Source organism: Zeus faber, assembly GCF_960531495.2.
Source record: "Zeus faber genome assembly, chromosome: 20".
In the NCBI taxonomy this organism is placed as follows: domain Eukaryota; kingdom Metazoa; phylum Chordata; class Actinopteri; order Zeiformes; family Zeidae; genus Zeus; species Zeus faber.
This window is the reverse complement of record NC_137207.1, coordinates 26,526,903-26,554,124: the sequence shown is the minus strand read 5'-3', so window position 1 is coordinate 26,554,124 and position 27,222 is coordinate 26,526,903. Positions and strand designations below refer to the sequence as shown.

General features: G+C 43.0%; 1 protein-coding gene across 2 annotated transcripts; it reads left to right on the top strand.

Annotated features, from left to right (window-relative positions):
• The first annotated feature begins 9,857 nt into the window (after positions 1-9,857).
• Positions 9,858-25,339, top strand: aldh18a1 (aldehyde dehydrogenase 18 family, member A1). 2 transcript variants are annotated; one of them, XM_080020962.1, is made up of 16 exons: positions 9,858-9,988; positions 10,663-10,812; positions 11,510-11,614; positions 11,982-12,134; positions 14,666-14,756; positions 15,756-15,880; positions 16,283-16,427; positions 16,620-16,693; positions 17,321-17,420; positions 17,904-18,124; positions 18,606-18,743; positions 19,398-19,593; positions 20,859-20,980; positions 22,314-22,500; positions 23,064-23,159; positions 23,574-25,339. In XM_080020962.1, the coding sequence occupies exons 2-16, from the start codon at positions 10,669-10,671 to the stop codon at positions 23,768-23,770; spliced, it is 2,094 nt and encodes a 697-aa protein (XP_079877088.1). In that variant the 5' UTR covers positions 9,858-9,988; positions 10,663-10,668; the 3' UTR covers positions 23,771-25,339. The 2 variants fall into 2 exon arrangements, with proteins under 2 accessions (XP_079877088.1, XP_079877087.1); XM_080020961.1 differs by having other exon boundaries at positions 11,982-12,140.
• The last annotated feature ends 1,883 nt before the right edge of the window (positions 25,340-27,222 follow it).

Below are 27,222 nucleotides of genomic sequence, written 5' to 3'. Positions count from 1 at the left end.
CATTTCCGTTTTTGCCAGGTTTAGTTGAAGATGATAATCCTTTATCCACGTGGATGTGTCGGCGAGGCAATCCAAGATCCGCGTCGAGACAGTGGGGTCATCAGGCAGGAAGGACAGATAGAGTTGAGTATCATCCGCATAGCAGTGATATGAAAAGCCATGCGAGCGGATGATTGGGCCCAGCGAGGTGGTGTATATGAGGTCCCAGCACAGAGCCTTGGGGCACCCCTGTGGTGAGGTGGTGAGGCACAGACTGCTGCCCTTGCCATGTCAGACTGAACGAATGCCCAGTGAGGTAAGATTCGAACCAGGAAAGGGCACTGCCCGTTATGCCCATACTTGAGAGGATGGACAGGAGTATGCTATGATTGACAGTGTCAAATGCAGCTGATAGGTCAAGCAGAATGAGGACCGAGGATTAGGCAGCAGCTCTAGCAGTTTTTAAGGCCTCGGTCACAGACAACAGGGCTGTTTCAGTGGAGTGGTTGCTTTTTAAGCCAGATTTAAGTGGATCAAGAAGGTTGTTTCTTGACGGGAATTCTGTAACCTGTCTAGAGACCAGCTCTCTCAATGGTTTTGGAAAGGAATGGGAGGAGTGAGACCGGCCGATAGTTTTCCACTCGAGTGGTGTCGAGTGAAGGTTTTTTGAGCAGTGGTGCAACCCGAGCCACTTTGAAAACAGAGGGAAATGTGCCAGAAGTGAGGGAAGGATTAATCAAATGTGTGATTGCCAGGGTGACAGTCGGTGATATGGCTTGAAGGAGGTTAGATGGGATCGGATCTAGCGGACGGGTAGTGGGACGGCTACATGTCAGTAGTTTGGATACCTCACTCTCAGCAGGAGGGGCAAAACCAGGGAGCGATGAGCCTTGAAACGGAGTGGACAGGTTGTGAGGTAGTTGTTTGGAGAATTGGCTGCTGATGGCTGCCACTTTGTCAGTAAAAAAGGAGGCAAGGCAGTCAGCAGTGAGGTTAGTAGCTGGGGGAGGTGGTGGAGGGTAGAGCAGAGACTTAAAGGTGGAGAATAACTTGCTTGTGTCCGTGGCACCGTTGATCCTATCGTTGAAGAAGGCCTTCTTAGCAGCAGTGATGCTGGAAGAGAAGGAGGACAGCAGTGTCTGGTAGCTTGCAAGATCTTCGGTCACTTCGGATTTGTGCCATTTCCTCTCGGCTGCTCTGAGGTCAGTGCGCAATGTCCGGAGGGTGTCACTCAGCCACGGGTGCGACCGGGTTGATGGAGCAGGTCTGGTGGATAGTGGACACAGGCTCCAGACATGAGCTCAAGGTGGAGCAGAGCGAATCAGTGGCATCATTAACCTGTAGAGAGGAGAAAGCGCCGTGAGGTGGAAGAGAAGAACAGAGCACAGAGGAGAAGTGGGTGGGAGACAGGCTGCGGAGATGGCGGCGGATGGAAACCGTGGGTGGGGAGGTAGAGGGTTGTTCTGGAAGCTGAACATTGAAGCGGAAGAAGAAGTGGTCTGAGAGATTGGAGAGGGGTTGTCAGTGGTGCAGCTCCGAGCAAGAATGAGACCAAGCTCTTTGCCAGCCTCGTGAGTCGGTGGAGTCGGGACCTGTCTTAGGTCGAATGAGCGAACCAAAGACAGGAAGTCGACCGAGCTCGCACCGTCCAAGTGGATGTTCATGTCTCCGAGGACGAGCATGGGACACTCATGCTCAGGAATTGATGACAGCAGAGTGTCAAGCTCATGTAGGAAGTCACCTAGTTGTCCTGGTGGACGGTAGATGACGACCACATAGGCTTTTACCGGAGCAGTCACCAAGACGGCGTGATATACAAAGGAGACAAAGTTGTTTAAAGGCAGCAGTGGATTAAATTTCCATGTGTTGGAAATTAGCAGGCCAGTCCCACCACCACGGCCAGATGGTCGGGAGGTGTGGGAGAATGAGTAGTTTGTGGAAAGCGCAGCCGGGGTTGCACTATTTTCAGGTTTGATCCACGTCTCAATGAGAGCAAGGAGCTCCAAGGAGAGGTGGTTAGCATAACCAGAAATGAAGTCGACCTTGTTAACTGCAGATCAACAGTTCCACAAGACAACAAAGAAGTAGGTCTTTGCAGATGATGTTTGCTGCAGAGACCTGAGGTGACCCAGGTTGCATCGGCGTTTGTTATAACGAGGCTTTCTGTGTGACCTTGAAATAACAGAAATGTGGAAGCTGCGCATTGTGTATGAGGTGACAAAAACAATACAGGTTTGCCTTGCTTCGGTGGACTTGCACAGGTAGACCTGCAAGTCTTTACACAATACCGTTTACACACGAGAACGGCTGCACACGAGGCTGACGCTTTTGCTGACGCTTTAGTAACAGCCCTGTGAATGTAGCATGACGGCTGATTGAAGACGGCTGTTCTCGTGCTCGTACTGATTGCACCCGGCTGAAGGCACGCCCACACAAAGACAAGGACTTACCGATTTGGGGGAGTGTCAAGAAGCCACACCCTTTGTTGATGGCAAAGCAATTAACAGTGATGGGTTCAGAGTGAAACCAGCAGTCCTAAGTTACAACAGTACAATACTAGATAGCAGATACAAGGCAGTTAATACACTTACACAACAGTCTTGGCACTGTAGCTTGTCAGTAAATCAGTCAGTAAATATGATGAACGAGATGAGCTTTACAGTAAGACGCTAAATGACGTCTGCCATGACTGCCATAACTGCCATGAACGTTTGATATGTGGAATTACATAAACGTAACTACATTATGTTTATAAGTTCGGTCAATTTTGATGAAAACAAAAAATTGAATCGAATAAACTGGACCCTGTGTACTGCTGCCTGCAGCTTTATTCATCATTATTATATATTTTTTGTGATCTATTATTTTTCAATTTTTATTCTAGGTATTCATCCCCACATATACTGTATGTAAATATATCTTCAAACTACATTACTTACACTTTTTAGGTTTTATACACTAATCTGTATCTATATTTTATTTTTAACTGCAACTTTAAATATGTATTTTTTATTTTAGGTAACCTTGTGAATATATATATATATATATATATATATATATATATATATATATATATATATATTCTTTTTTTAACATTTTTTTGTTCGTAATTTTTATTCTAAATTTTATTCTAAATTTTTTGTTTTCCATTTGCTTTGACAAAGTAAGCCCGTTTGTCCCCCATGCCAATAACGCTTTTTAATTGAATTGAGAGAGAGAGAGATATACGGAGAGATAGTGAGAGAGCATGTACCTTTACTTTAGAAAGAAATAGATTGTGTGTGTGTGTGCGTGTGTGTGTGCGTGTGTGTGTGTGTGTGGACAACACACATGAATAAATATAAGAATTAGTAGGACCTTGGGATCGTCAGGACATTATGTCCCCATAATCCCAAAATTAATTTAAAAGTTTCGCCCTCATATGCCGCTTCATATGCCTTTACCTGATTTACTCATGATTCACACCATTTATAATTTTTTCAATTGACAAAATCCCAACTGACCTTGTTTTTGAAGGGTTTTCCCTATAAAGCACCAATACCTGGACACGTGTGTGTGTGTGTGTGTGTGTGTGTGTGTTAGTGTGTGCGTGCGCGCGTGCGTCCAGTGTTTCCTGTGGCCAGTCTGAGAGTCTCGGCCTTATAGGCAGAGATAGCGATCCACCTGATAGCGCGGGCCCTGTGGTCCCTCTCTCTGGCCCGGGGCACTGATGGCATCGTATCGGGGGTATTTCTCCGACGCTGGAGCCACTAATGGACGCCCGTGGAGCTCCAGGGCCTCTTACCTCGCTCTCCCAGCCTCCCGCTATCTCCTCCTCATCGCTGCACGGGGCCTTTCCCACCCGAAATCGCAGACACCCTTCGTCACTGTCAATTACCCCGGAGACATTTTTTTTTTTTGTTCACTCTGGTTTGGTTCGATGACTCCCCTGTGATAGAGAGGCAAAGAGCAGTTTAAAGAGATTATCAACATGTGAACATTCAAACAGGTGACATCAGTGCAAATGTCACGACTAAGTTTCCACTTTCTAAAGGTTACTTTTCAGAATGTTTGACCAGGGATACACGATAAATATAAACAGCGCAGAGCGTGTTTCCCTTCCAAGGTTTTGGTAAATGTCAATACAAGAGAAAACTCACAATAATAAATGGTGTATTTATATATCCATCTGCGGTGTGGTGGGAAGTCACGTGATCACATAATAAACCAGCTGATAACTTGGTTCAAAAGTTAAAAAAAAGAGAAAAACGCGGCACATACAGTAGAACGGATCATTACTTTGCGAAATTTGAAGTAAAAACTAATTATTTACCAAATAGGGCATAAAACCTCTATCACTTGAACGAAAAAGATTGTCCTCTTTAAAATAATACAGTGCATCCAGACCATCCCCATCCTTGATGCCACATTTAATTGGTCCCTGTCTAGTCTGATATGTATGAGAAGTGCATACATATAGTGCTGTTGATAACCTTTTGGATTACTGTGTACTATACATATATACACACACACACACACACACACACACACACACACAAACACACACACACACACACACACACACCGGTCAGCCACAGCATAAAAACCACCAATAATAACCACTAATACTGTGTAGCTCCCCCTCGTGCCTTGTTCCAGCACATCACACAGATGCTCCATTGCTCAGACCCTAACTCCGCCCATCCACGTGATGTAGAAGAAAGGGTGATTCATCAGACCTCCGCCTTCTTCCATTGCTCCATGGTCCAGTTGAGACGCTCACGTGTCCATTGTAGGTGCTTTCAGGGGTGGACAGGGGTCAGCATGGACACTGTGAGCTCCCATACGCAGCAAGCTGCCATGCACTGTGTGTTCTACACATTTCTATCACAGCAACATTCACGGTTTCAACACTTTGTGCTACAGTAGTTCTTCTGTGGCATCGAACTAGACGGACTATACTTAGAAGAAGAATTAGAAGAAGAAGAATCTTTACTGATCACACAACACGCCACACCACAACAGATGCATACACACACACGTGTACACGCTTTGGAAATGTGGCCTCTGCATTTGACCCGTCCTGGCTTGTCCTTCCTCCAGGGGGCAGCCAGGAGCAGTGGGCAGCATTCGACGACGCCCGGGGACCTGGTTACAAATGTCCATCGCTGGTCAGACCATGATGGGTGCATATTTCGGGTGGGGGTCCTTACTGATGTTAGATGGAGGAAACCCCATGTGAGCACGGGGAGAGCGTGCAAACTCCACACAGAAAGGCCCCTACTTCACTCCCCACGTGCATCAATGAGCCTTGGGCCCCGTGACCCTGTCGCCTGTTCAGCGGTCGTCCTTCCTTGGACACTTTTGGTAGTAACCACTGCAGAGCGGAAACAGCCACAAGAGCTGTGCTTGTGGAGATGCTCTGACCCAGTCGTCCAGCATCACAATGTGCTCCTTGTCAAAGTGGCTCAGATCCTTACGCTGCTACAACACATCAACCTCAACAACTCACTCTTCACTTGCTGCCTCAAATATATATATCATATATAACACTATATATATAGTAATAATATATAACAGTATATATACATAATATATAACAGTGTATATATAATAATGATATATAACACTATATATATATAATAATAATATATAACACTATATATATAATAATAATAATATATAATAGTATATATAGAATAATAATAATATATTGCACCACTTGACAGGTGCCATTGACACCAGATGATGTTATTCACTTCATCTGTCACTGCTTTTAAAACAATGTTATTTTTTCTTTGCATGGAAAAAATCCAAGATCTATTATATTTTCATATATTTAAACAGACAAAAACATTTTATTTTTTCACAATACTGTATTTAAATAAACACAACATGCTTGGATATGGAAGGTCTCTACATACAAAAGATAGATAGATAGACAGACAGACAGACAGACAGACAGACAGACAGACAGATAATTTACAATAAACATACAATAAAAATATGACAAATGAAAATGTCAATATATGGAAATTTTGGAAGTATACAATAAATCTAACAGTTAACTGTAAACAAAGAAGAAGAAGAATCTGCTTGATCACCTTTTTGATTAAACCTCGTTCTCCCAGAGGTGTCATTAACAGGGACTTTGCATATTTTAGTCTCAGACTGAACTTGGTGATTTAGGGGATATAAACAAACAGCTTTGAATACAAAAGAAGGTGTTTCATTTCTATGACAGAAAAAGTAATTTCTCTGTAACTGCAGTACTCCACTATGACCGCACAGGGGCGGTAGAGGCTAAACAACAATGAGGGTGTTGACGCTACAGGCGCTGTCATGGAAACGGTTTATCTGAGCATGCGCAGTGATGCGCTGCTCTCTGAGAAAAACGCACACGAAACGAATTATAACAAAGATTAAAAATGACTTTCTAAATACACAACGTACTATATTATAATGAATGAATGAATGAATTATTATGCTTTATTATAATATAATTTATTTTAGTGGCCAACTATAATACAATAATCAAATTATTTATTATTGTAATATTAAATTATTTTTAATTATTTATAGTATCCAACATATCATACGTGACACAAAATTACTATCAAACATGTAATATGATGAATAAATTTGACTGATACTGATCCCATTCTCAATACAAGTTATTTCTATAATGTCAATATAATTGTATATGAACGTTTTTAGTCCGTTCACCGTGGACGCGCCAAACCGCTTTAATCCGTAAATACATACTTTTACTTTGAAGGGACGCCAGGAAACCACTCTTCGCTCCATTAATTCAGTGTTGTAGGTTTGTTTCTTTAGAGCTTCTGGTCGTCGACAAACAATAATTAACCCTATGTCCACAGTATAATACGTGTGGAGGGATATATTTCGGTGAGCAAACAATTATATAACTTTTACGCAATTTATTTGGACAATATTGATGGTTTAGTGCTGGAACTGAGGAGGGCTCTTACTTTATATTTAGAAAAGTGTTGTGCCCGGGCCGGCGGGAAATAGGCAGATCAGATTGTAATAGGAACCATTGTTGCTTTCCACGTTTCTTGCATCCTCTGTGTCGACCGGGGGAGCTTGTGAGAGCAAACCGGCTTTTATTGCTCGTCTCGCCGGGTCTAGCCTAACGGAGGGGGGGCTACCAGCTCCGGAGCACGCTAGCTAACGTTAGCGAGTGTGAGGCACGATCATGCCGCGTTCAAGTCTGAGTGGGACACAGTGGGAATGTGATGTTGTCACGGCTGAGTCGGTTGTGTGTGAACACGTTGGAGGACGCGGTGAACACCTTCTTATAATTTGAATAAATAGATAAATAGGCTCATCCGCGGAGGGAAATAGCGGTTTACAGCAGCGCACATCACGACAATAGGACATATTAGACAAATTAACAATAAACCTATGTCAACAATTGACAATTGAAAATATGGAATTGTGCAAGTTTTCGCTTCGGTGGATAGATATAACGATGGTAAAACGATGTCCTTTAACTATTGCCGTTCGCATTGAACATTTGGATGTTGACATGAACTGTATTGCATCTCCCTGTAGGAAGCAGGTAATTACACACTCTTCCGCGTGACGTGAACGCACCATGAGGGTGTCCTCCGGACGAGCCACGTCGTAGCTCCCTGTCCCGTCTGCGCCCGTCAAGCACACTCACGCAGGTCCCCGGGAGTCCCGGAGCAAACACAACAACAACAACAACAACAACAACAGCAGCAGCAGCAGCAACAAGCAAAAACGACGAAGGAGAAAAACAAAAAAATCAAAACTCAAAGGCGATCGAGTGGGCCCTTCGGCAGAAGCGTTTGTTTACACTCGCAAGCTCCATCAGCAGTTTCATCATCAACACATGGGCAGGGGAGGGAGGGGTCAGAGGCTGCCCACTCTGTGTCCAAACCTGAGCCGTGGGAGGGCAGCTTCTGATGCTTCTGATGCCTGTGCCGCAAAGACGGGACGCAAGAAAACACACGGGGACACAAGGACGAAACACCCAACCCTTCATCTGGACTTGAAAGTAGGAGTTGCCCCGGGTTTTCTTTGCGCTTTTCCTTGCACGGTGGACCCTCTGACCGGCGCCCGCCTCGGGTTTGCAGGGCGGTTTTGCACGTTTCTCTCCGTCCGTGCATTGTTTCATGTCTGACCCTCTCGACTCTCGTCTCTTTTCAGCCATATCCGGCTTTAAGGAACAGGGACCATGCTGCTGCAGAGGCTGGCCCTGTGCTGCAGGCTTTATCTGGGACCTCGGACCCAAAGCCGTAACTGGTGCCATCGGTTGTCCCGACCAGTCACAGAAGGCAAGTCATGTCCCTCCAATTAAAAAAAAATTAAAATTAAAATAAAAAATTCAAACCCCAAACAAACCACGTTTGCTGCAAAGTGTTATAAAACAATAGTGGAAGAGATGCGTGCATTGTTTCAACAAACATGCATATAAATACAGGTCAGTTGTTGCACAGCTGTGTTGCACAATTGTAGGCAAGGGAGTAAAAGTTGGTTTTAAGCTGATTTCTGAAAACGTCAACTGAATCGGGCGATCTCATGTTATCTGGCAGACTTCAATTAGTAAGTAATTTCCCCCTGGGATTATTAAAGTACTTCTGATTCTGATTCTGATTCAGACTGTTCCTACGTTTCCGTATCCAGAAAAGTAATAGAGAACAGATCCCACAATTGTCCAATCGAAAACGATAAAGTTAAAATGAGGCCGACCTGTTATTGTTTCCTCACAGTTCACAAACAACCACCTCGCTATCAAAAAAAGGGTCCAGGGAGATAAACCTGATCTGTTGTCATAGCGACAAGTCACTCAGCCGAAAGACTAATGAGACCTCAGATCTCTCTCTCTTTCTCTCTCTCTCTCTCTCTCGCTGTCTCGCTCGCTCTCTCTCTCTCTCTCGCTCTCTCTCGCCTCACTGCTCTACAGAGATGTGTGCTGTCAGCATTGGGCTTTCTGCGCGTCGTGCTGATGTGGCAGTCTGCACCCCAGTGATTCATCCGTTTCCACGGTTACACAGGGACAAGGAGGGAGGGGCCACGCTGTGTTTAAACACACTTATTCAATTAGTCCAACAGAGGAGCAGAAACAAATCCTGCACAGTGTGTGTGCACATCGGCTGTATCAGTGTATCAACACGTGGATTCCCAGCCGGCAGTTCCTCTATTGATAATAAAGAGGACTTGGGGATTCACAGCTGTTTGGTGTGTGTGCAGCAGTTATTATCCTTTGAAGAAGTTTTCTTGGTGTCTGCAGGACCTTAAAAGTCATTAAATGGTGTTAAATTGGAATTTATGAAGTCAACAAACATTTTGTTTGTTTTAGCCATGTATTTCCTTTCGTCTAAGTCTTCTTCAGCAAGTTTATGTTTTTGCAAATGATAGCATTCAAAACAATAATATCTACCCCCTTTATGTTAACGTCGCCAATGAGTTTTCGTTACACTTCAGACTCAATTTATTACTGGATCGGATCCAATTTGTACTTTTTTATATCTCATCCAATATTTTTTGCTGATATCAGCCCGAAACGCCACTAGTTATTGGATCAATCCCCTCTCTATATGCAATAGCACATATATGTTATACTTTATCAGCGGAATTTTGGTCTGTGCTGGAGACCTTGGGCCCTGTTTTTTTTGCACATTGACAAGAGAAAAACCTATCTCACACACAAATCGGATTTTTATTTTTTGAGAGGGAGCAGTTGGGTTTCTTATAGGAGAGCAAAAACTAAAGTATTCCATAATGGCAAAATGTTGTCGACTACAGTACGACTTCCCTTGTATGAAGTATAAATGTACTTCCACCAGCAGTGAGGTAACCTCAGATGCTAACTTCTCCCCTCTCAGGACCCCCCAGCAGGACTCACAGCAGCTCCTTCGCCCACCGAGGGGAACTGCGTCAGGCCAAGAGGATCGTGGTGAAGCTTGGCAGCGCCGTGGTGACCCGCGGGGATGAGTGCGGCCTGGCGCTGGGGAGGCTGGCCTCCATCGTGGAGCAGGTGATCAAGGAGTCCGTCTCCCAAAAAGCGTTAATTATTTGGGGAGAACCCCATTCTCTTTTTCTGACCCGATTGCAATGTACAGGCAATATCAGATGTCACAGAATAAAAAAACAAGCATTCATTGAAATACAGAAACTTAGAAAAAATAATAAAATGTGTGTAATACTAGTGTCCTTAAATATAATGTTTAAAACAGCATAAACTACATATCCCAAAGAAAAACAATGACCCAATTCACAATGAGCTATTTAAACTCCCCTATGTAGTATAACTAGAAATGTCTGTGTACAGATAAAAAAAATGATGCCGCCTTTAAGTTATATAAGTATATGAATAAATGAATATGTTTTGATTTTAACTTCAGTTTAGCCTAAGAAAAAACTCTTAGTTGTAAGCACTATTGTATATGATATCACTTTACTTTCACAAACTCAATATTTTTAGCACAGGCTCAGTTTCCCAGGGTTTGCGGGATTTTGTGATTGAGAAATAGATTTGGAAAGAAAATAGTTCCAGTTCCTTCATAATAACCGTGGTGTTTCATGATGCAGATATTCTCACTCACCGGGTATGAACTAATTTAAAAGAAGAAAATAAATATCTTTGAACTGTGGGTGTGGATCGGTAGGTCAGTTCCTGGCGTTTCTCCTGACCCCCTCGCCCCCCACCAGGTGGCCATGCTGCAGAACCAGGGCCGGGAGATGATGATCGTCACCAGCGGAGCCGTGGCGTTCGGTAAGCAGAGACTCAGGCACGAGATCCTGCTGTCGCAGAGCGTCCGGCAGGCGCTGCACTCCGGACACAACCAGCTCAAAGAAATGGTGCGTGTGCAGGGTTCCTTCAAAAGTTGTAAGATGTCTTCAATGACATTAAAAAAAAAAATTAAAAATTAAAAAGATAGAAATCAAGGTCCTGAAATGTGACTTATATGTTACGATGGGATGGTATTAGATTTAGTTATCCTAATTGGAGCAGGGTACATCTTCAAAAGCAGTGGATTGATTAGGAATCAGGAATCCTTAGGAAACAAATTCAGTAAAATCCAAATGTACTAATTCATCAATCACGTATTTAACAAATTTAACAAAGCTAATTTAGCCATTTTTTTAGAGGAACTTAAATGAAGTATATTGATGAAAAAAACAAAAACCAAGACAAAACCAGAGTGTATCTTTAATATATTTTATTTCCTATTTAAGAAAGCAGGCCTAAAATTTGTTTATCAACACGATTTACTTGCATTTTAGTTTCTTTACTGAACTTCACAAAACCAAACTTACTGTTTGTGCTTTGAGCCACAGACTAAGGATTAGACGACATTGTTGTAGGTATGAGATCGTAGTATAAATAGGTATAAATCAGTATAATGAAGAGGTATAAATAGCAATTCTAATATAATAAATAATAACTCTGTTGCTCATCCATTTGTCCTTTAAGTGTGTAGCCAAGTGTGAGAATGTAGCTGTGGAAACTAGTATATGCAGATGAATTTGACTTGTTTCCGGGTTTGTGTCGCAGTCGGTGCCCGTCCTGGAGGCGAGGGCGTGCGCCGCGGCCGGACAGAGCGGTCTGATGGCGCTGTACGAGGCCATGTTCACACAGTACAGCACATGCACTGCACAGGTACAGGTGCACACACTTACCTACACATCATGTTAACCCCCATTCAGAAACTTGCTTTACTGCATTTAAACATGAACTGTGTTTTAAGGTTTTTATGTTCAGTAACACCAACAGAACGGACTTGGTCGATCCTACCTTCATCGTGTTGTCGTTGAAATGCATTCAGGTATATCTGGTTCAGTGCAGTTCGCCAAGTCTCCAACCGATGCATCCTCCATATTGTAAGGAGAGGATACATTGGAGCATTTAAGGCTTTCTTGGCTTCAGGCAAACTTAAATTTAAACAACTTGGACCAAAGCGCCAGTCCAGATGTTTGATAAAAGCACTCCTTGTTCTCCTCCCCCCACCCCGCCCCGTCCTGCTCAGATCCTGGTAACCAACTTGGATTTCCATGACGACCAGAAGCGGCAGAACCTGAACAGCACGCTGCAGGAGCTGCTCCGCATGAACATCGTGCCCATCATTAACACCAACGACGCTGTGGTGCCCCCACCTGAGCCCAACAGCGACCTGCAGGGGGTAAATGTGGGTACTGACGGCCTGGGGGGCGGGTCTGGGGCGGCGGCTGGTGGCGGTAGATGGAGGAAAATGGAGTTCATAGAGGAAGGTGTAGGTGTCCACGAGTTACACTTCAAGATCTACTCGCACACACGCACACAGACACTGGGAATGTACATAGTTACAATAGACAATACCACAGTCAATCAAACATGAACGCACAATATAGGTCTGTTAATCGGAATAAGCTGCAGGCTTTTTTTCCAATTAGATATCTATCTGAATATAGTCTTTACAACAATTCAAAATAAAATCTTAAAATTTAGTGACCATTTACACGTCACTAAATTTTTTTCATTATTTTTTATTTTTTTCCCCTTTGCTGTGACATACAACACAGAGTATTTGTTCCATTTCATCTAGGACAGAGTTCAGAGTTTGTCTGCAAGTGGAGTTCAACTTGTCAACCTGCAATGCAACTCTTTATTAATCATCAACAACTGCTGCAACAACTCTGTCCTGTGACGAGCTGTGGGACGAGCAGAGCATATTTCCCATGTTTGGGTCTATAAACAAATAATCACCACTCCAAGAGGGAGAATCACCAGTGAGATAAATAAACATAGAACCAAACAACATGTTCATGGGAAAAAAACGTAAACATCAGACAACAACATGTATCAACAAAACAGAGTTTATTACGTACAAGAAAACTGGAACAGAAATTGGTCACGTGGCCATAGTTATGGCAGTAAATGAGGGTGAAAACGAGAGGCAACTCCAGTAGTCACATAACAGTTATATACTGCAATTATAAACACTCGTGGAGTGTTTCTGATCCAAACTAAATGTTGTGTGAAAAACATCTATGTCAATACGTTTACAACATAGCTCAGAGAACCTCATTAAAATGTGTTTCAAAGGACTTTTCCACAGTGAAACAGACCGAACTGATCACCCAGAAATATATTCAGTTATAAAGCCACTATTCTGAAGCACACACACATCCATCCCTAACAACACACACACACACACACACACACACACACACACACACACACACACACACACACACACACACACACACAGAGTCTGAAACATCGCTGCCACCTCGCTCGCTGCCTCGGCTCGTCCCTAAACTCTGGAGGCATGTGCATGCACCCTGCGGGGTCGCACGGCGCTGCATGAGGAGGCACTGGCATTAACCTCTGGAGGTAGATCACTTCATCCTCTCACTAACAAGTATCTCCCGCTGTAGATGGATCGTGTTCCTTCCTACTTCGCTTTCTGTCTCGGTGACATCAACGTGGTTTAAAAAAAAAAATGTTTTAACTCTGAATTTCGCAGCTTGTGTCAGTAAAGTTTTCACTGCTTCAAATTCCGAAAATTGGATGGCGATCGGATGCACAAGTAGCCTTCTTTGTTCAAAGCCCACGGGGGTGACGCCCTTTCAGGAGATTGAAACGTTTGCTCCATGTAAAAAATGTCCCTCATTCAATCAGTGGTTTATTTAAAGTGGTAATCCATCAGATCGCCTGTGTCCCAGAATTCCACTCAAAACTGAAACGTTTTTTAAACATCCCGGTTTCCCCATCGTCGGCAGGCAGGCTCATCAACACTAAGGATGTGTTTCTAAAGTAACTCGGATGCTGAGATGGTGGAAGGTGTATGTCCCTAATTTCACAGGAGCTAGGCTAGTTGAATTCATCTGCAGCCATGCACTGTTATCATGCAGGTCATCTCTACCTCTATACCGAGACAGAGGGATGAAGTTGGTATTGACTCTCTTGTCTCAATCTTGGTAAGATGGGCGAAAAGAGTCTGCTGAGATATCTGGCTTTCAAAACAGACAGCCCACTCCGTACTCTTATTTTGAAAGTGACAAGCTGTGGAAAATCTTACTGATACAACCTTTAACTGTTATCACTGAGCTGACTCTATAGCTAACCTCTTAAGAATGGCCTCAGAAGTGGGACCTAGAGAGGTTCTTATAAATATAATATATGAAATATTAAAAATTAAAGGCATAACGTGCATTTTTTTTATCCATTTTAATGTGTCTGAGGACAATGTTCAATCTTTGTTATTGATAATGCAAAACTACCCCATTCCATCGCCGCTATTTTAGTTCTGTTTTTGATATTGTTCAGCCAAAGATGAAACCAGAGTGAAAGTGACTTTTTTTCCCAGATCGTTTGTAATGCAGTTTTCCATTTATGGAAAAGTTTTTGATCTATTTTGGAAGAGAAAAGGGCCCAAATGTCCTGGAAAGCAACAGCAACCTGTCTGACATGAGCGGGTCAAGAAAAATGTTCTGGAAAAGGATGTCCTGAAGAAAGTGTGGTTTCCATCGTCTTTTTAAAAATGACGGTGGAAGCTTTGTGGTACGGTGAAGCTATAGGGAGGCGAGCATGGCTTGTTCTTAAACAAGGGCACCTGGATAACACTGGACAGCCGAATGAATGAAAGTGGATTCTCTCTGTGTTGACGTTCCGTTCCTCTCCTCTCGGACGGAGGGTCCTGACCCCCCGACCCCTCTTCTGCCTCTGCAGGTGATCAGCATCAAGGACAACGACAGCCTGGCCGCGCGGCTGGCGGTGGAGACGAAAGCCGACCTGCTCATCGCTCTCTCCGACGTGGAAGGTAGGGAGGTGGAGGGCAGCGCCGAAATGAAACGCTCCTCCTCGGTCGTCTGGCAACAACACCATCTGTCCGCCTTCTGAGCAGTGGAGTGAGGGAAGCGCAGCGGCATGAACTTAGAGTCACATGAGCAAAACAAACACATGGCCGCTGCCGCTGCTGACGGGGTCGATGCGCGCGGCTTGTTTTCGTTTGTGCGCTCAACTCGCCTCAGTAAGTGCTGGGGTCAATTAGACATGAAATAACACAAGCGTCTTGGGTCCTGTATAGAAACAGCCAGGAACGATTCCCTGGAATACTTGAAGAGATGAATGCGGACATTGATATCCAAATCCCCAACATCCCAACATACTAACATTTCCCAATTAATATAAATATACAATTTGACATTAATAACAGCAAATAGATTAATTATGTAATAATAATAATAATAATAATAAATATACCTAGATGCAGGCAGCAATACGCAGGGTCCATTATCGACACTAATCACAAATTTTCGAGTTCCCTTGGAACGTAGCATCAGTTCGTGCTGTCGCTCGTATTTACATCAGCATGACGTCTAAAATAGGTACAACGTTCCGAGTTTCTATTTAACGCAGCATCGGCTCACGTGGTGACAGGAGTTTTCCCGAGTCCTGGTGACACGCAGTGATTACTACCACAAGCTGATACGCTTGTTGCGTGTTTTAACTTTATCCTAAAAATGACAAGGTGTCTGTCTACTACCTGTAGTCCTGCCTCACAGTGTCTCTGTGGAAGGAAATCACTCCGCTTGGCTGACAAACACTAACAATAAGCGTTCCTCAGCCAAGTGGTAAGTAGCGGTGTAATGAGGGGGATAATGTACAGCCAGCTGGTCATCATCGCTAAATAACCCCTCTGCAAGACCTTGTGATCACTCTGTGGGGGGTTTATTTTGCCGATAACGACCGGCCGGCTGTGCATGGTCCCTTAAATGTACAACCGACACCTGTATGAATATGACGGCCCCCCTGCCAGGCCTCTACGACAGCCCCCCTGGGACAGACGATGCCAAGCTCATCGACATTTTCTATCCTGGCGACCAGCAGTCCATCACCTACGGCACCAAGTCCAGGGTGGGCATCGGAGGAATGGAAGCCAAGGTATGTTAAAAAACGCAAATCACATGGTCAGTAACAGGTTCATGGAATATGTTGGACTTGTATTTTATTATTATATAATATATTGTTACTGTATTTGTTTATTTAATATTTATGTATTTTATAATTTTTATCAAATTCTCATTCAAAATTTCAATAGAATTTGAAATTTTTTATACTATGATATACTAATATATAATATTTTAATTGTTATTTATTTGTGATGTTTTTATTGTTTTTAAAGCTTTAATGAACTTTAAAGAACAAATTCCCCCATACATTAAAAAAATATCTTTAAAGTTTAAAAACAACAATTTGATACCAGTACGGTCCTTTAATGTCTGTGAATGTCTGTGTTTTATCGGTTCTTTATGTGTATGTTATTTTGTTGTGTGTGTTCCCCAGGTGAAGGCTGCCCTCTGGGCTCTGCAGGGTGGAACCTCGGTGGTCATTGCCAACGGCACAAACCCCAAAGTGACGGGCCACGTCATCACCGACATCGTAGAGGGGAAGAAGGTGGGGACCTTCTTCTCCGAGGTCAAACCTGCAGGTAAGTCACATATCATACCTAGGACGGAAAATAACTGATTTCATTCATAAAAATCACATATTTTTAATATGACTAACCTGCATAGTTAGCAGAATGCAATCCTTCCTTTTCTTCTTATTTTATTATTATTATTATTATTATTATTATTACTATTGTTGTTATTATAATTATTATTATTATTATCCTGTGCAGGCCCCACTGTGGAAGAGCAAACAGAACTTGCTCGTCACTCTGGAAGATCCCTCGCTTCTCTACAGCCAGACCAGGTAAACGCACATTCAAACTTTAATGATCACTTCATCATTTATAATTCATCATATATGATGTAATTCATCATCATATTTTATTATTTTTATAGCAGAAATACCAGCTGAAGTTCAAATACTGGTTTAAAAAATATATTTCAACAAAAATATAGAAGAATAACAAAATATATTTTATTCTGTGAAGTCTATAAAGTCTGTGAAGTGATACATTACTTGGGTAGTTGAACATGAAATATCACATTTTGATATATTACATATTCAGTGTCAAAATGTGGTATTGACTGCCACAGAATGTTTGACAGGCTTTATTCATGATGCTATTTAAAAGTGTTGACTTGTGAGATCCAGAACTACACATCATAATAGAATTAATATTAATATTATTAGAATTAATATTAGTCATTAAAATAAAGCAAAAGAATAATAGTAAGGACGATGACACATTTTTATTTAATCACACATTAAAACTCAACACATTTATTGTATTCATTTGACACACATCATTGTGTCATGCCTTTTCTTTCCATTTCGAAGTCAATAAATGTGTAGGTTTTAACAAACAGAGGGTGAAACACTGCCCTCTGGTGTTGAGAGCCAGTATGACCTCCGACTGATGTGTGTTATCAGAGGAGCGAGATCATCTGCCGGCTGGCTGATCTGCTGACGGAGAGGAGGGAGGAGATCCTGCAGGCCAACAAGGCAGACATGGACCTGGCTGTCAGCGCAGGTCTGTCTGTCTGTCTGTCTCTTTATCCCTCTTCATTTATTTATCTTTCTCTTTTTTTTTAATCTATCTCTCTCTTTACTTCTCTATCAGTCTCTATTGGTCATATAGTAAAGACCTTTATCAGACTGTGTAGTCGGTACAGTCGCTCTATTTTATTTTCCTCTGGTAGCGTCAGCATTCAACACGCTGTATATCACAGCTCTGACTTTCATCACCACCTCCTGTCTTGCTGTAACAATGACACATTTCCCACAGTTCAGTCCTGTGATATTGATTGCAAATTCCTACGACAGCTGTAATGGGAAAACTTAAATTAAGGAAACATATTTCCACCATTTGCAAAGCACAACTTTCAGTCAGCACAGAATGATATAAATTGGGACGATGCTTTGACTCAACTAAAATGAAGCCAGTGGTGGACGCCACAAATTGGGTGTGAAATATGAAAAAAGCGGACCCTGACCTCCCTCTGTCCGCCCGCAGGTCACCTGTCTACAGCCATGCTGAAGCGTCTGAGTCTGTCTCCGTCCAAGCTGAACAGTCTGTCCATCGGCCTGCGCCAGATCGCCGTGGCGGCTCAGGACAGCGTGGGCCGGGTGCTGCGTCGCACCCGCGTGGCCCTCAACCTGGAGCTGGAGCAGATCACCGTCCCCATCGGGGTCCTGCTGGTCATCTTCGAGGCCCGGCCCGACTGCCTGCCGCAGGTAGCCACCCCAGCATTTACTGTGTAAATGGATGCACGCTGGCAGTTTGCAGTTATTACGTCTATGAATGGTGGTACAATTATTTGAAAAGTGATGAGTGCACATCAGGGGCGTGGAACCATTAAGAGCCTAAAAATACACCATATTAACGCACACGCACACACTGTGCTCGACACAAAAAATACCTTGTCCTGCTAAAATGAGTTTGTCTTCCCTGAAACCGAAACAAAATCATGAAATATTTTATTGAGTATTTTTTTAATTTATTACACTTCTATGATTCATTTACACCTTGAAGTTATATGAAACTAAACAGACATCTTGAAACTGATTAATATGTTTACCCAGCAGTGAACTGTTAATTTTCTTTATTTTTTACATTTAACATCCCTAGACTGATATTATTATTATTATTATTATTATTATTATTATTATTATTATTATTATTATTTCACAAATTTTCACATTTCCTCACCCTCAGGTGTCTGCGCTGGCCATCGCAAGTGGCAATGCCCTCCTGCTGAAGGGAGGTAAGGAGGCGGCCAACACCAACCGGGTGCTCCACCTGCTCACCCAGGAGGCACTGTCCCTGCACGGGGTCACGCAGGCCGTGCAGCTGGTGAGGACCCAAACACCCGAAAAGTGGAGAAGGATAATACGTCCAGATATATAGAAAGCATGGGAAGTTCATTTCAAAAAAGGGGGAATTAAATCATAGTTTAAATTATTATTATTATCTGAATTCCCCCCTGGGCCATTATTAAAAGTGTTATCTTACATTCAATTACATAAATGTTATATCTATGTTTATATTTGTGTATTGATATTTTAATTGATATAATGAATACAATCACTGATATATTCCCACAATATATGCATTAGATTGTGTTTTAAACATAATTTGAATAAAACGGTTGAATAAATTGCACCTATCCAGACCTATCACAGAATCCTGCGGGGGCGATTTTAAGGCATTTGACATGAACAATTGTTGACTCATTGATTCCAATATTTAAAGCTGAATCTTTGCTGAATCAATCATCGCTTGAGGATATTACTCAGACAATTCAACGATATGTTATGTTCCAGCAAAAAAGGGAATTTTGTTTCTGCTGAATCATGACTCGTCCCCGCTGCGATTTCTCCACAACGTAATACAAAAGAAACTGTGTCCTGCAGAGCAGGCAGTTATTTCAATGAGGTGTGTGTGTGCGTGTGCGTGTGCGTGTGCGTGCGTGTGCGTGCGTTTGCGTGTGTGTGTGCGCGTGGCCAGGTGAGCACTCGGGAGGAGGTGGAGGACCTGTGTCGTCTGGACAAGATGATCGACCTGATCATCCCTCGCGGCTCCTCTCAGCTGGTCCGACAGATCCAGCGCGCCGCCCGAGGGATCCCGGTGCTCGGCCACAGCGAGGGAATCTGCCACGTGTACGTCGACGCCGACGCCAGCGCGGACAAGGTCGTCAAGATCGGTCAGTGTCAACGAGCTTCTTTATTATTCTCAGTTTCAGTAGAACAGTTTATCTCAACCTCATTCCCACTCATTTAGTATTGACTGGTCTGCTGAACCAGATACATTTATCTTTTATATACATTATTCCGTTGGCAGCAAAATGCTTAGAATTATTATTGTTGTTATTATTATTATTAATAATAATTTTGTTATTGTTATTAGTATTATTATTATTATTGTTATTATTATTAATAGAGCTTCACGACTCGGCAGCTTGAATCAGAATCCCTTTATTTCAACAAGTACATTTGCGCATACAAGGAATTTCTCGTAAAGATCTGACAATTGCCATAAAAGCTTAGGAGTCTGAAAAATAGCCAAAACAACAATAGCCAAACGTATGAAAATAGACGAATTCTCAAATGATAAAAGGAAAAAGGACAAATTGGCAAAATACACAAAATATACAACAAAGTGATACTAAGTTGACTAAAAAGGCTGTAGCTGGGGCAGCGGCAGTGTGGTTAATTATATGTTTATGGGTTTAGATAAATTATATCTATCCATGCACCTATAACGAGAGTAGGTAAAAATTATTATTCCATAAATTATTACATAATTACTAAGTTTTTGCTTAACAATTTCAACGTCCACTATGTTAATGCAGTGTAATTCAAGTATTAGAAATATCACTTTAAAGCCCGCCTCTGCTCCTTGTTGCACACGCTGCAGTTGAATTTGCAGTTGCAGGTGTCAACCTGATCTGATCTGGCCTGATGCCCTGATGGTTCTGCCACATTTTGTTGTATTGATGTTACGTTGATGATGTCACGCTGTGAGTTCATCATGTTGAACCTTCTGAAAAAGTTTTAACCGTTGCTGGCTTTGATATACAGCCTGGTGAAAGCTCTCGTTAAGTAGTTGAATGTGTTGAGGAAATGAAAGGGTTAAAGGGATCACGCAGCGAGTCACTAATTTGTATATTCTTATTTTTAGATAAACCACTTTTCTCCATATATATTCAGTCGTGCTTTGTCAGCATAGCATTTCTTGTCTCCTGAAATGACCTTTGTTTCTGTGGGGTTTGAATGAGTGAACTTCTCCTGTGACAGTATCGTCAATATTTGACAATTGATAAATTGACTGTGATACAACGGCGATATCACACTGGAGGTTATGCTGTTATTCTGTGTATCTGATATTTATTCTTACCGGCAGTGACCGTCTCCTCAGTTTTGTGTTTTTAGGGCAGCTTAGCCCCTGATTGTCGTGTCCTCCATCCAGTCAGGGACTCCAAATGCGACTACCCCGCGGCCTGCAACGCCATGGAGACGCTGCTGATCCACCGCCAGGTTCTGCGGACGCCGCTGTTCGACCAGATCATCGACATGCTGCGGAATGAGCGGGTAGGGCAGCCACCAAGCAGGGCCTGACCCAAGCCCAGAAAGATATGAGGAATCACGCTTGTAACATGTCGACAAACACGAAATACGCAATATACTGTAGGCTTTGCTCTAAAGACGAATGGATGTTATTTCACCAAAAAAAAAAACTTGTTTCTTTCTCATATTTGTTGTTAAGAAGTTTTAATTGAATTGAATCAGCTGATCCCGGACGGTAACCACTCAGCACTACCCAGAAATATGTGCATTGCAATTTTTAGTTAAAGTTCTTTTTGTTAAAAAGCATGTTTTGTCAAGCTGTTTGTTTCACATTGAGGGCCTTTAAATACTTGAATTTAACTTTTTTTTTAATTGAACGTCTGGAATACTTTGAAATTGGAAGTGCTTGAAAAGACCTTAAATATGGATCACCATCCAGACATTTGAGCTGATGTCTCCGCCGCAAATTTTTCCAAATTGATCAGATTCTAGAGTCACCAGTTAATCATTTTTCTACTTTGTGGTGCACATGTTGTCCGCGGTAAATCCTCTCTGCCTTATTGCTGAGTAGGATTGATTGTTCTCAGCATAAAGTACAGTCACTTGTAGTTGAACAGCAAATATTTGGCTTTTGGTTTTTAACCCGATGTGTATATAATGTATTGAAATATTTTATTTGCTAGACAGAATGGTGCCACATGATTTAAATTAACCTTTATTTACTTGTTTTCATATAATAGGTCAAAAATGACCCTGATGATGGTTTTCTTGCAGTATATCTCGAACAAAAACGGAATTCTTTAATTAAGGTTGTTTTTTTTGATGATGTGAAGTCATTATTTCTCAATTAGTATAATTAATTAAATTAATATGTACAAACTTAGAAATAAAAACATAACTTATTTCAGGTCATTTTTGACCCATCATATGCGTTCTAGGGTGGAGGAGCCAGTGTTTCCCAACTCGTTTTCCTTGACGGCAACGTAAAACGACTTTTCACAATGAAATGATTCCTCTGCGACACCACTGTCCTGAAAAAGTCAGAGTCAAACTCTTTTAATTGATGACTCGTCAAGAACTGAATCTTAAAAAAAAAAAAGGTTGACCATTTCATCACTACGAACATTTTTCACGTTCAGAGTGACGCTTGTCTGTCTCAAACTGATGAATTACATGGATTAGTGCACGAGGCTGTGTAATTTTGATCTTGCAACACAAAGGTCAATTCCCATCATTTCTTTCTTTCTTTTTTTTCTTTTTTTTTTAAGTGTTATTTAAAACATTCCCACGGAAAGCTCCTTGAAGGCCCTCGGGTCTCACTGAAAACGGTCCGTGCGGCTCCTTGACTCCTCTCCAGGTGAAGGTCCACGCGGGGCCCCGCTTCGCGTCCTACCTGACCTTCAGCCCGTCCGAGGCCCCGTCGCTGAGGACGGAGTACGGGGACCTGGAGTGCTGCGTGGAGGTGGTGGACAGCACGCAGGACGCCGTGGAGCACATCCACAAGTACGGCAGCTCCCACACCGACGTCATCGTCACCGAGAACGGTGGGTGGCGCGGCAGCGGGGACCTCCACCCTCCACGCCGGTTTCAGGTTTAAAACACAGGTTTTGAAATGGACGCCTGTGTCGCTCACGGTTCTTATGTTACCGATGTTTTGATGTTTCGATGTTTAAATGTCTGTGCGTTGTTGGCGTTGCTTGGCTGAGGGCTTTTTTTTTTTTTTTTGGTGTAAAGCTTGAAAAGTGAGACATGACTTTTCACATTAAACAAAACAAAAGCTTCACTTCTCTGTATCTACTTAGAATGACTTGGTTGTGTACTGCATCCTTCAACCCCTGGAGGGTTTCTCTCCCAGACAGATTCTGCTTTGGAGCGGATTTTGCTCCCATCCCGTTGTTTTAAAGAGCATAACAGTTTAAAGTCAATGAATTTACGTGTGTGTGTGTGTGTGTGTGTGTGTGTGTGTGTGTGTGTGTGTGTGTGTGTGTGTGTGTGTGTGTGTGTGTGTGTGTGTGTGTGTGTGTGTGTGTGTGTGTGTGTGATTGAAGATAGATTGGAGAGAATTAGAATTGGTCCGAGATGAGTTTTATTTTGTCTTTCTTCCCAGAGGAGACAGCGCAGCAGTTCCTCCAGCAGCTCGACAGCGCCTGTGTCTTCTGGAACGCCAGCTCCCGCTTCGCAGACGGATATCGCTTCGGCCTGGGTGCGAAACGCACTTCCTGCCCCGTTACACTATCACTACTGTCTCTATTTTTATTATCATTATATTAAGTTCAGGTCCAAGAGATTATTTGTCACTTACATATACATGCGGTCATACATATATGCAGTGAAATGTCATGATTACGTACAATAAGCTCTATAAGCTTTAAAATACTAAAATGTGCGTAAACGACACGAGGTGCTCGCGCAAGCGGCCTCAATCGTGATTCTTGTTTCTGTAATTATAGAATAGAATTAATTGTCTGTGTTGTATTAAATATACATTGATTGGATATGAAAACACAGCGTAAGTGACTAATAGTGTGTGTGTGTGTTCGTGTGTGTGTGTGTGTGTGTGTGTGTGTGTGCGCGCGTGCGTGCGTGCGTGCGTGCGTGTGTGTGCGCGCGGGTGCAGGGGCGGAGGTGGGCATCAGCACGGCTCGCATCCACGCGCGGGGCCCCGTGGGGCTGGAGGGCCTCCTCACCACCAGGTGGCTCCTGCGAGGCAACGGCCACACGGTGGCAGACTTCTCGGAGCACGGCTCCATGGAGTACCTGCACAAAAACCTGCCCATCACACCGCTGCCGGCCGGACAGAGGGACAGCAACTAGACACACACACACACACACACACACACACATCGTTTGATAGTTTACACAATCTGTATTAGGGCTGGACGATATTGACAAAATCAAATACCACAATATCTCTTAGAGGAATACCTGGATAGTGGTGATTTCACAGTATTTTGGAATGACTGTTGGTGCTTTCATAAGGTGTTTACACAAGAGAACCAGTCATTATTCATGTGGATACTACGACCACTGATCAGGAGAGTGTGAAGTTCAGAAAACTGAGCTGCTTTACTGTAATGCTACTTTAAGACAATATCCAACAGTTTTTAGGTCAGCTCCTGCCGTCAGAACACAAAAATGCTGATTTCGTATTAATCGACAAAGATCCATAACATTGAGTAACCACCCAGCCTTACGCCAAACACTCTCAGGAAGACATGCGCCTCACACCTTCTTTAAATCTACAGCATTTGTAGAGTGTGTGTGTGTGTGTGTGTGTGTGTGTGTGTGTGTGTGTGTGTGTGTGTGTGTGTGTGTGTGTGTGTGTGTGTGTGTGTGTGTGTGTGTGTGTGTGTGTGTGTGTGTGTGGCGCATCTCTTGTGCTCTGGCTCCCTCAAGTGGACGCCGTTCCAACAGGCGGGCGGAGGCTCTGTCGTGTGGGTCAGAGGGTGGAGGATTGGAGAGGAAACGGCAGATTTGAAAGGTTCCCCCTCCTGATGGTGCCACTCGAGTTGGCTGAAACGCAGATGTGAGGGGTCGCAGAGGCCCCCTCAGACGTTTTGAGGCTCCGGAGCGCCGCCGGTGTTTGTTCTCCTTGACGAGCGGGGGATCCTCCCCGGGCTCTGACCTTCGTCTCGTGTTGTCGAGGGAACCTTGTGTATTAGGATTTGAACCTGGAGCTCTACAGAGTGAAGGGAGACGCTCGACGCACCAAAGAAACCAAGCAGCGAAGCAGCTCCTTTTAAAGGACTTTGCGTTTACAGAGATCAAGTTCTACCTCAGCTTCTGATATTTAAATGGACTTTGATCCACGTTTCATTCCTTCACAAGGTGCTTTCTGGAAACAACTACATTGGTTGAAGTGACGGCTTTTCCACTGAAGCTCGTCACTTTTTATTTGTTGGGAGGAGGTTTTAGCAAATAGAGGTGTTGATTGTGGTTAAGCAGAAGAAATAAAATAATAATAATTATCATTTTTATTGCACAGTTTTTTTACAGATCTTTTTAGTCATTAGCGTGAGCAAAAGAAAGTCAGATTACAGCAGTATTTTTCCTGTGGAGAATTTCATCTGAACATGGTCCTCAAGATAAGGGATTTAGATAAATTTGCATAACAAAATGTTTCATTTGACTTACCGCTGATTATAACTTGTAGGTTCATCCCATTCGGGCTGTGAAAGGCCCAATTTTAATAAACCAAGCTCATAAGATGCAGAAGATGAGCTTTTTGGTATCTTCTGTGGAATCAGTATTAGCAGGGTGAAAGCGTTGTTTCTTTAGTTTATGTGTATTTGTTGTATTCCAACCTGAATGCTTAACTTGGACCTTGAAGTGTTCGATCAGGGCTCTGCTGTAATGTTTTAATAAATGTTTTTTGTCTCTGTTCTCCACTCTACGTCAGTGTTTCCTTTTCTTCGTACAACTGTAGTTTGCACTTTTAGTTTTTTGCCCCGCACCGCTGTGCGTACAGATGGAGTATTTTCATCAGAATAGATCAGGCTGCATATTCAAATCAAACAAATTCATGTGTTGAGATATTGTTTAAAACCCTTTTTTTTTTTTTTAATATAAAGGCATCCTCAGATTGACATGGACTAGGCCACGGACCACATTTGATAAGATTCCGATTTGAGCTGGATTTTATTGTCGGATATGATTTGGTGTGTCTAGGATCCAAGCGGTCATTATTCCACATTCTCAGATGGTGCTAACGTCCTGTAAATGAAGTAACAGTGAAGTTGAACTATTAATCATTTTGCTGGGGACCCCCACGCTGAGAACCACTGGATTCAAATGAGTGACAGCAGTCACAGCCCTGATGTCTCATATTGTATTTTAGTGACAGTGATATGATGGAGACTCAGAAAAGGCCCCAGTTCAGCACGCAGCAAATTACTTCCAACGGCAATCACTTTTCTTTGTTATTATTCTGAGTATTCTTTTTACAGTTCATTTTCTGCTTTTGTTTGGTGCCGTTTCTCATGCAAAGCGCCCGGTGCCCAGAGCCTCTTGTCAGAGCAGGAGCGGTAATTGTGGAGCTGCCTCCTTTAACCTTGGGGCGAGCAACACAACCGCCTTGAAATCCCTGCGCCGCTCCGTTCCTCCCTCCGAGCTACGTTCTGATGTCTTGCAAGGCGCACTTAAGGATCAGTTCGGGTAATTTAATCGCTGTAATGTAGAATAAAAAGTTTTTTTGTTGAAAAAGAATATTTGGATATTTTCCTTTCTTGTGTCCTTTGATTTTTTTTTTTTTTTTTTTTTTTTTGGAGATGAGATGTTGGAAGAATTTATTATTTATTTTTTTTGTACATGTATATTCATCTCTGTCCTGGCAATAGTCTTCCTTACTTCCACAAAGAACACAAATTAATGGGAGAAAGAAGTGGTACTGATCTGAAAAAGAGATGTCAAAAAAAGAAAAAGAAGAGGCCTTTTTAAAGTTGCCCATGGGGGAATTCGCAGTGCTGGAAGTGGGGCAAGAAAGCTGGAAGACAATACTACAGAGGTTTAATTACCCAGCCATCAGAAATGAAAAGGGAGGGACCGAGAACCGAGACTAATAATGGAATCACAGGCCTGTGTTCTGGGTTCTCTCTCGCTCCCTCCCTTCCCTCCCTCTCTCCTTCCCTCCTTCTCTCCTATCATCTAAAGAATTCATTCTCCAAAACGCACTACTTACCCTTCAATCAGCCTCCCATCACCAAGTCCAAAGGGTTCAGAGATGAAGAGGGAGACAAAACTCGGATCGCACGCCTTTGTCTTTCTCGCCGTCTCTTTTCGCTTTTTCTTTTTTTTTCTTTTTTTCCTTTTCTTCTTGCGAAGCGATTGAAGGCGTCGTCTACATGACTGGAGGTAGAGGAGAGATGCAGGGAGGGACGTGCGCTGTTTGTCTGTTTGATGCTCGGTGTACTTAAAGAGAGAAGGAATGGCACCGCGGCACCGCCGCAGGTAGAAGATCGCCAGCGTCGGGGTCGTCCCGGGCCCCGGGCGGGGTCCAGGTCACACACACACACTTTGGAGCCCTGAATGTACATGCACACTGACGTCATGTTTTAATTAAGAATCGGGCAATATTTAAATTTGGACTCCATTCCCGATTCTGTATCCCGAGCTTAGTACGATGAACAGCCCCGACCCTAACCCAGATTATTCCGTCGCACCTCAGCGTTTCGCTTCTGACGCGTTTGTTCAGCACGTGCACCAAAAGGTCCGATTTGTGTCGCGTGTGTTTGACCTCCGGAATCGGCCGATTCGCCGTTTAAGACCAG

Excerpts from the sequence above, each read along its gene's own strand:
- aldh18a1 (XM_080020961.1), top strand. The coding sequence starts at position 10,669 with ATGCTGCAGAACCAGGGCCGGGAGATGATGATCGTCACCAGCGGAGCC. Across the intron at positions 16,694-17,320 it reads CTTCTCTACAGCCAGACCAG|AGGAGCGAGATCATCTGCCG; the intron begins GTAAACGCACAT and ends GTGTGTTATCAG. Across the intron at positions 19,594-20,858 it reads GGACAAGGTCGTCAAGATCG|TCAGGGACTCCAAATGCGAC; the intron begins GTCAGTGTCAAC and ends TCCTCCATCCAG.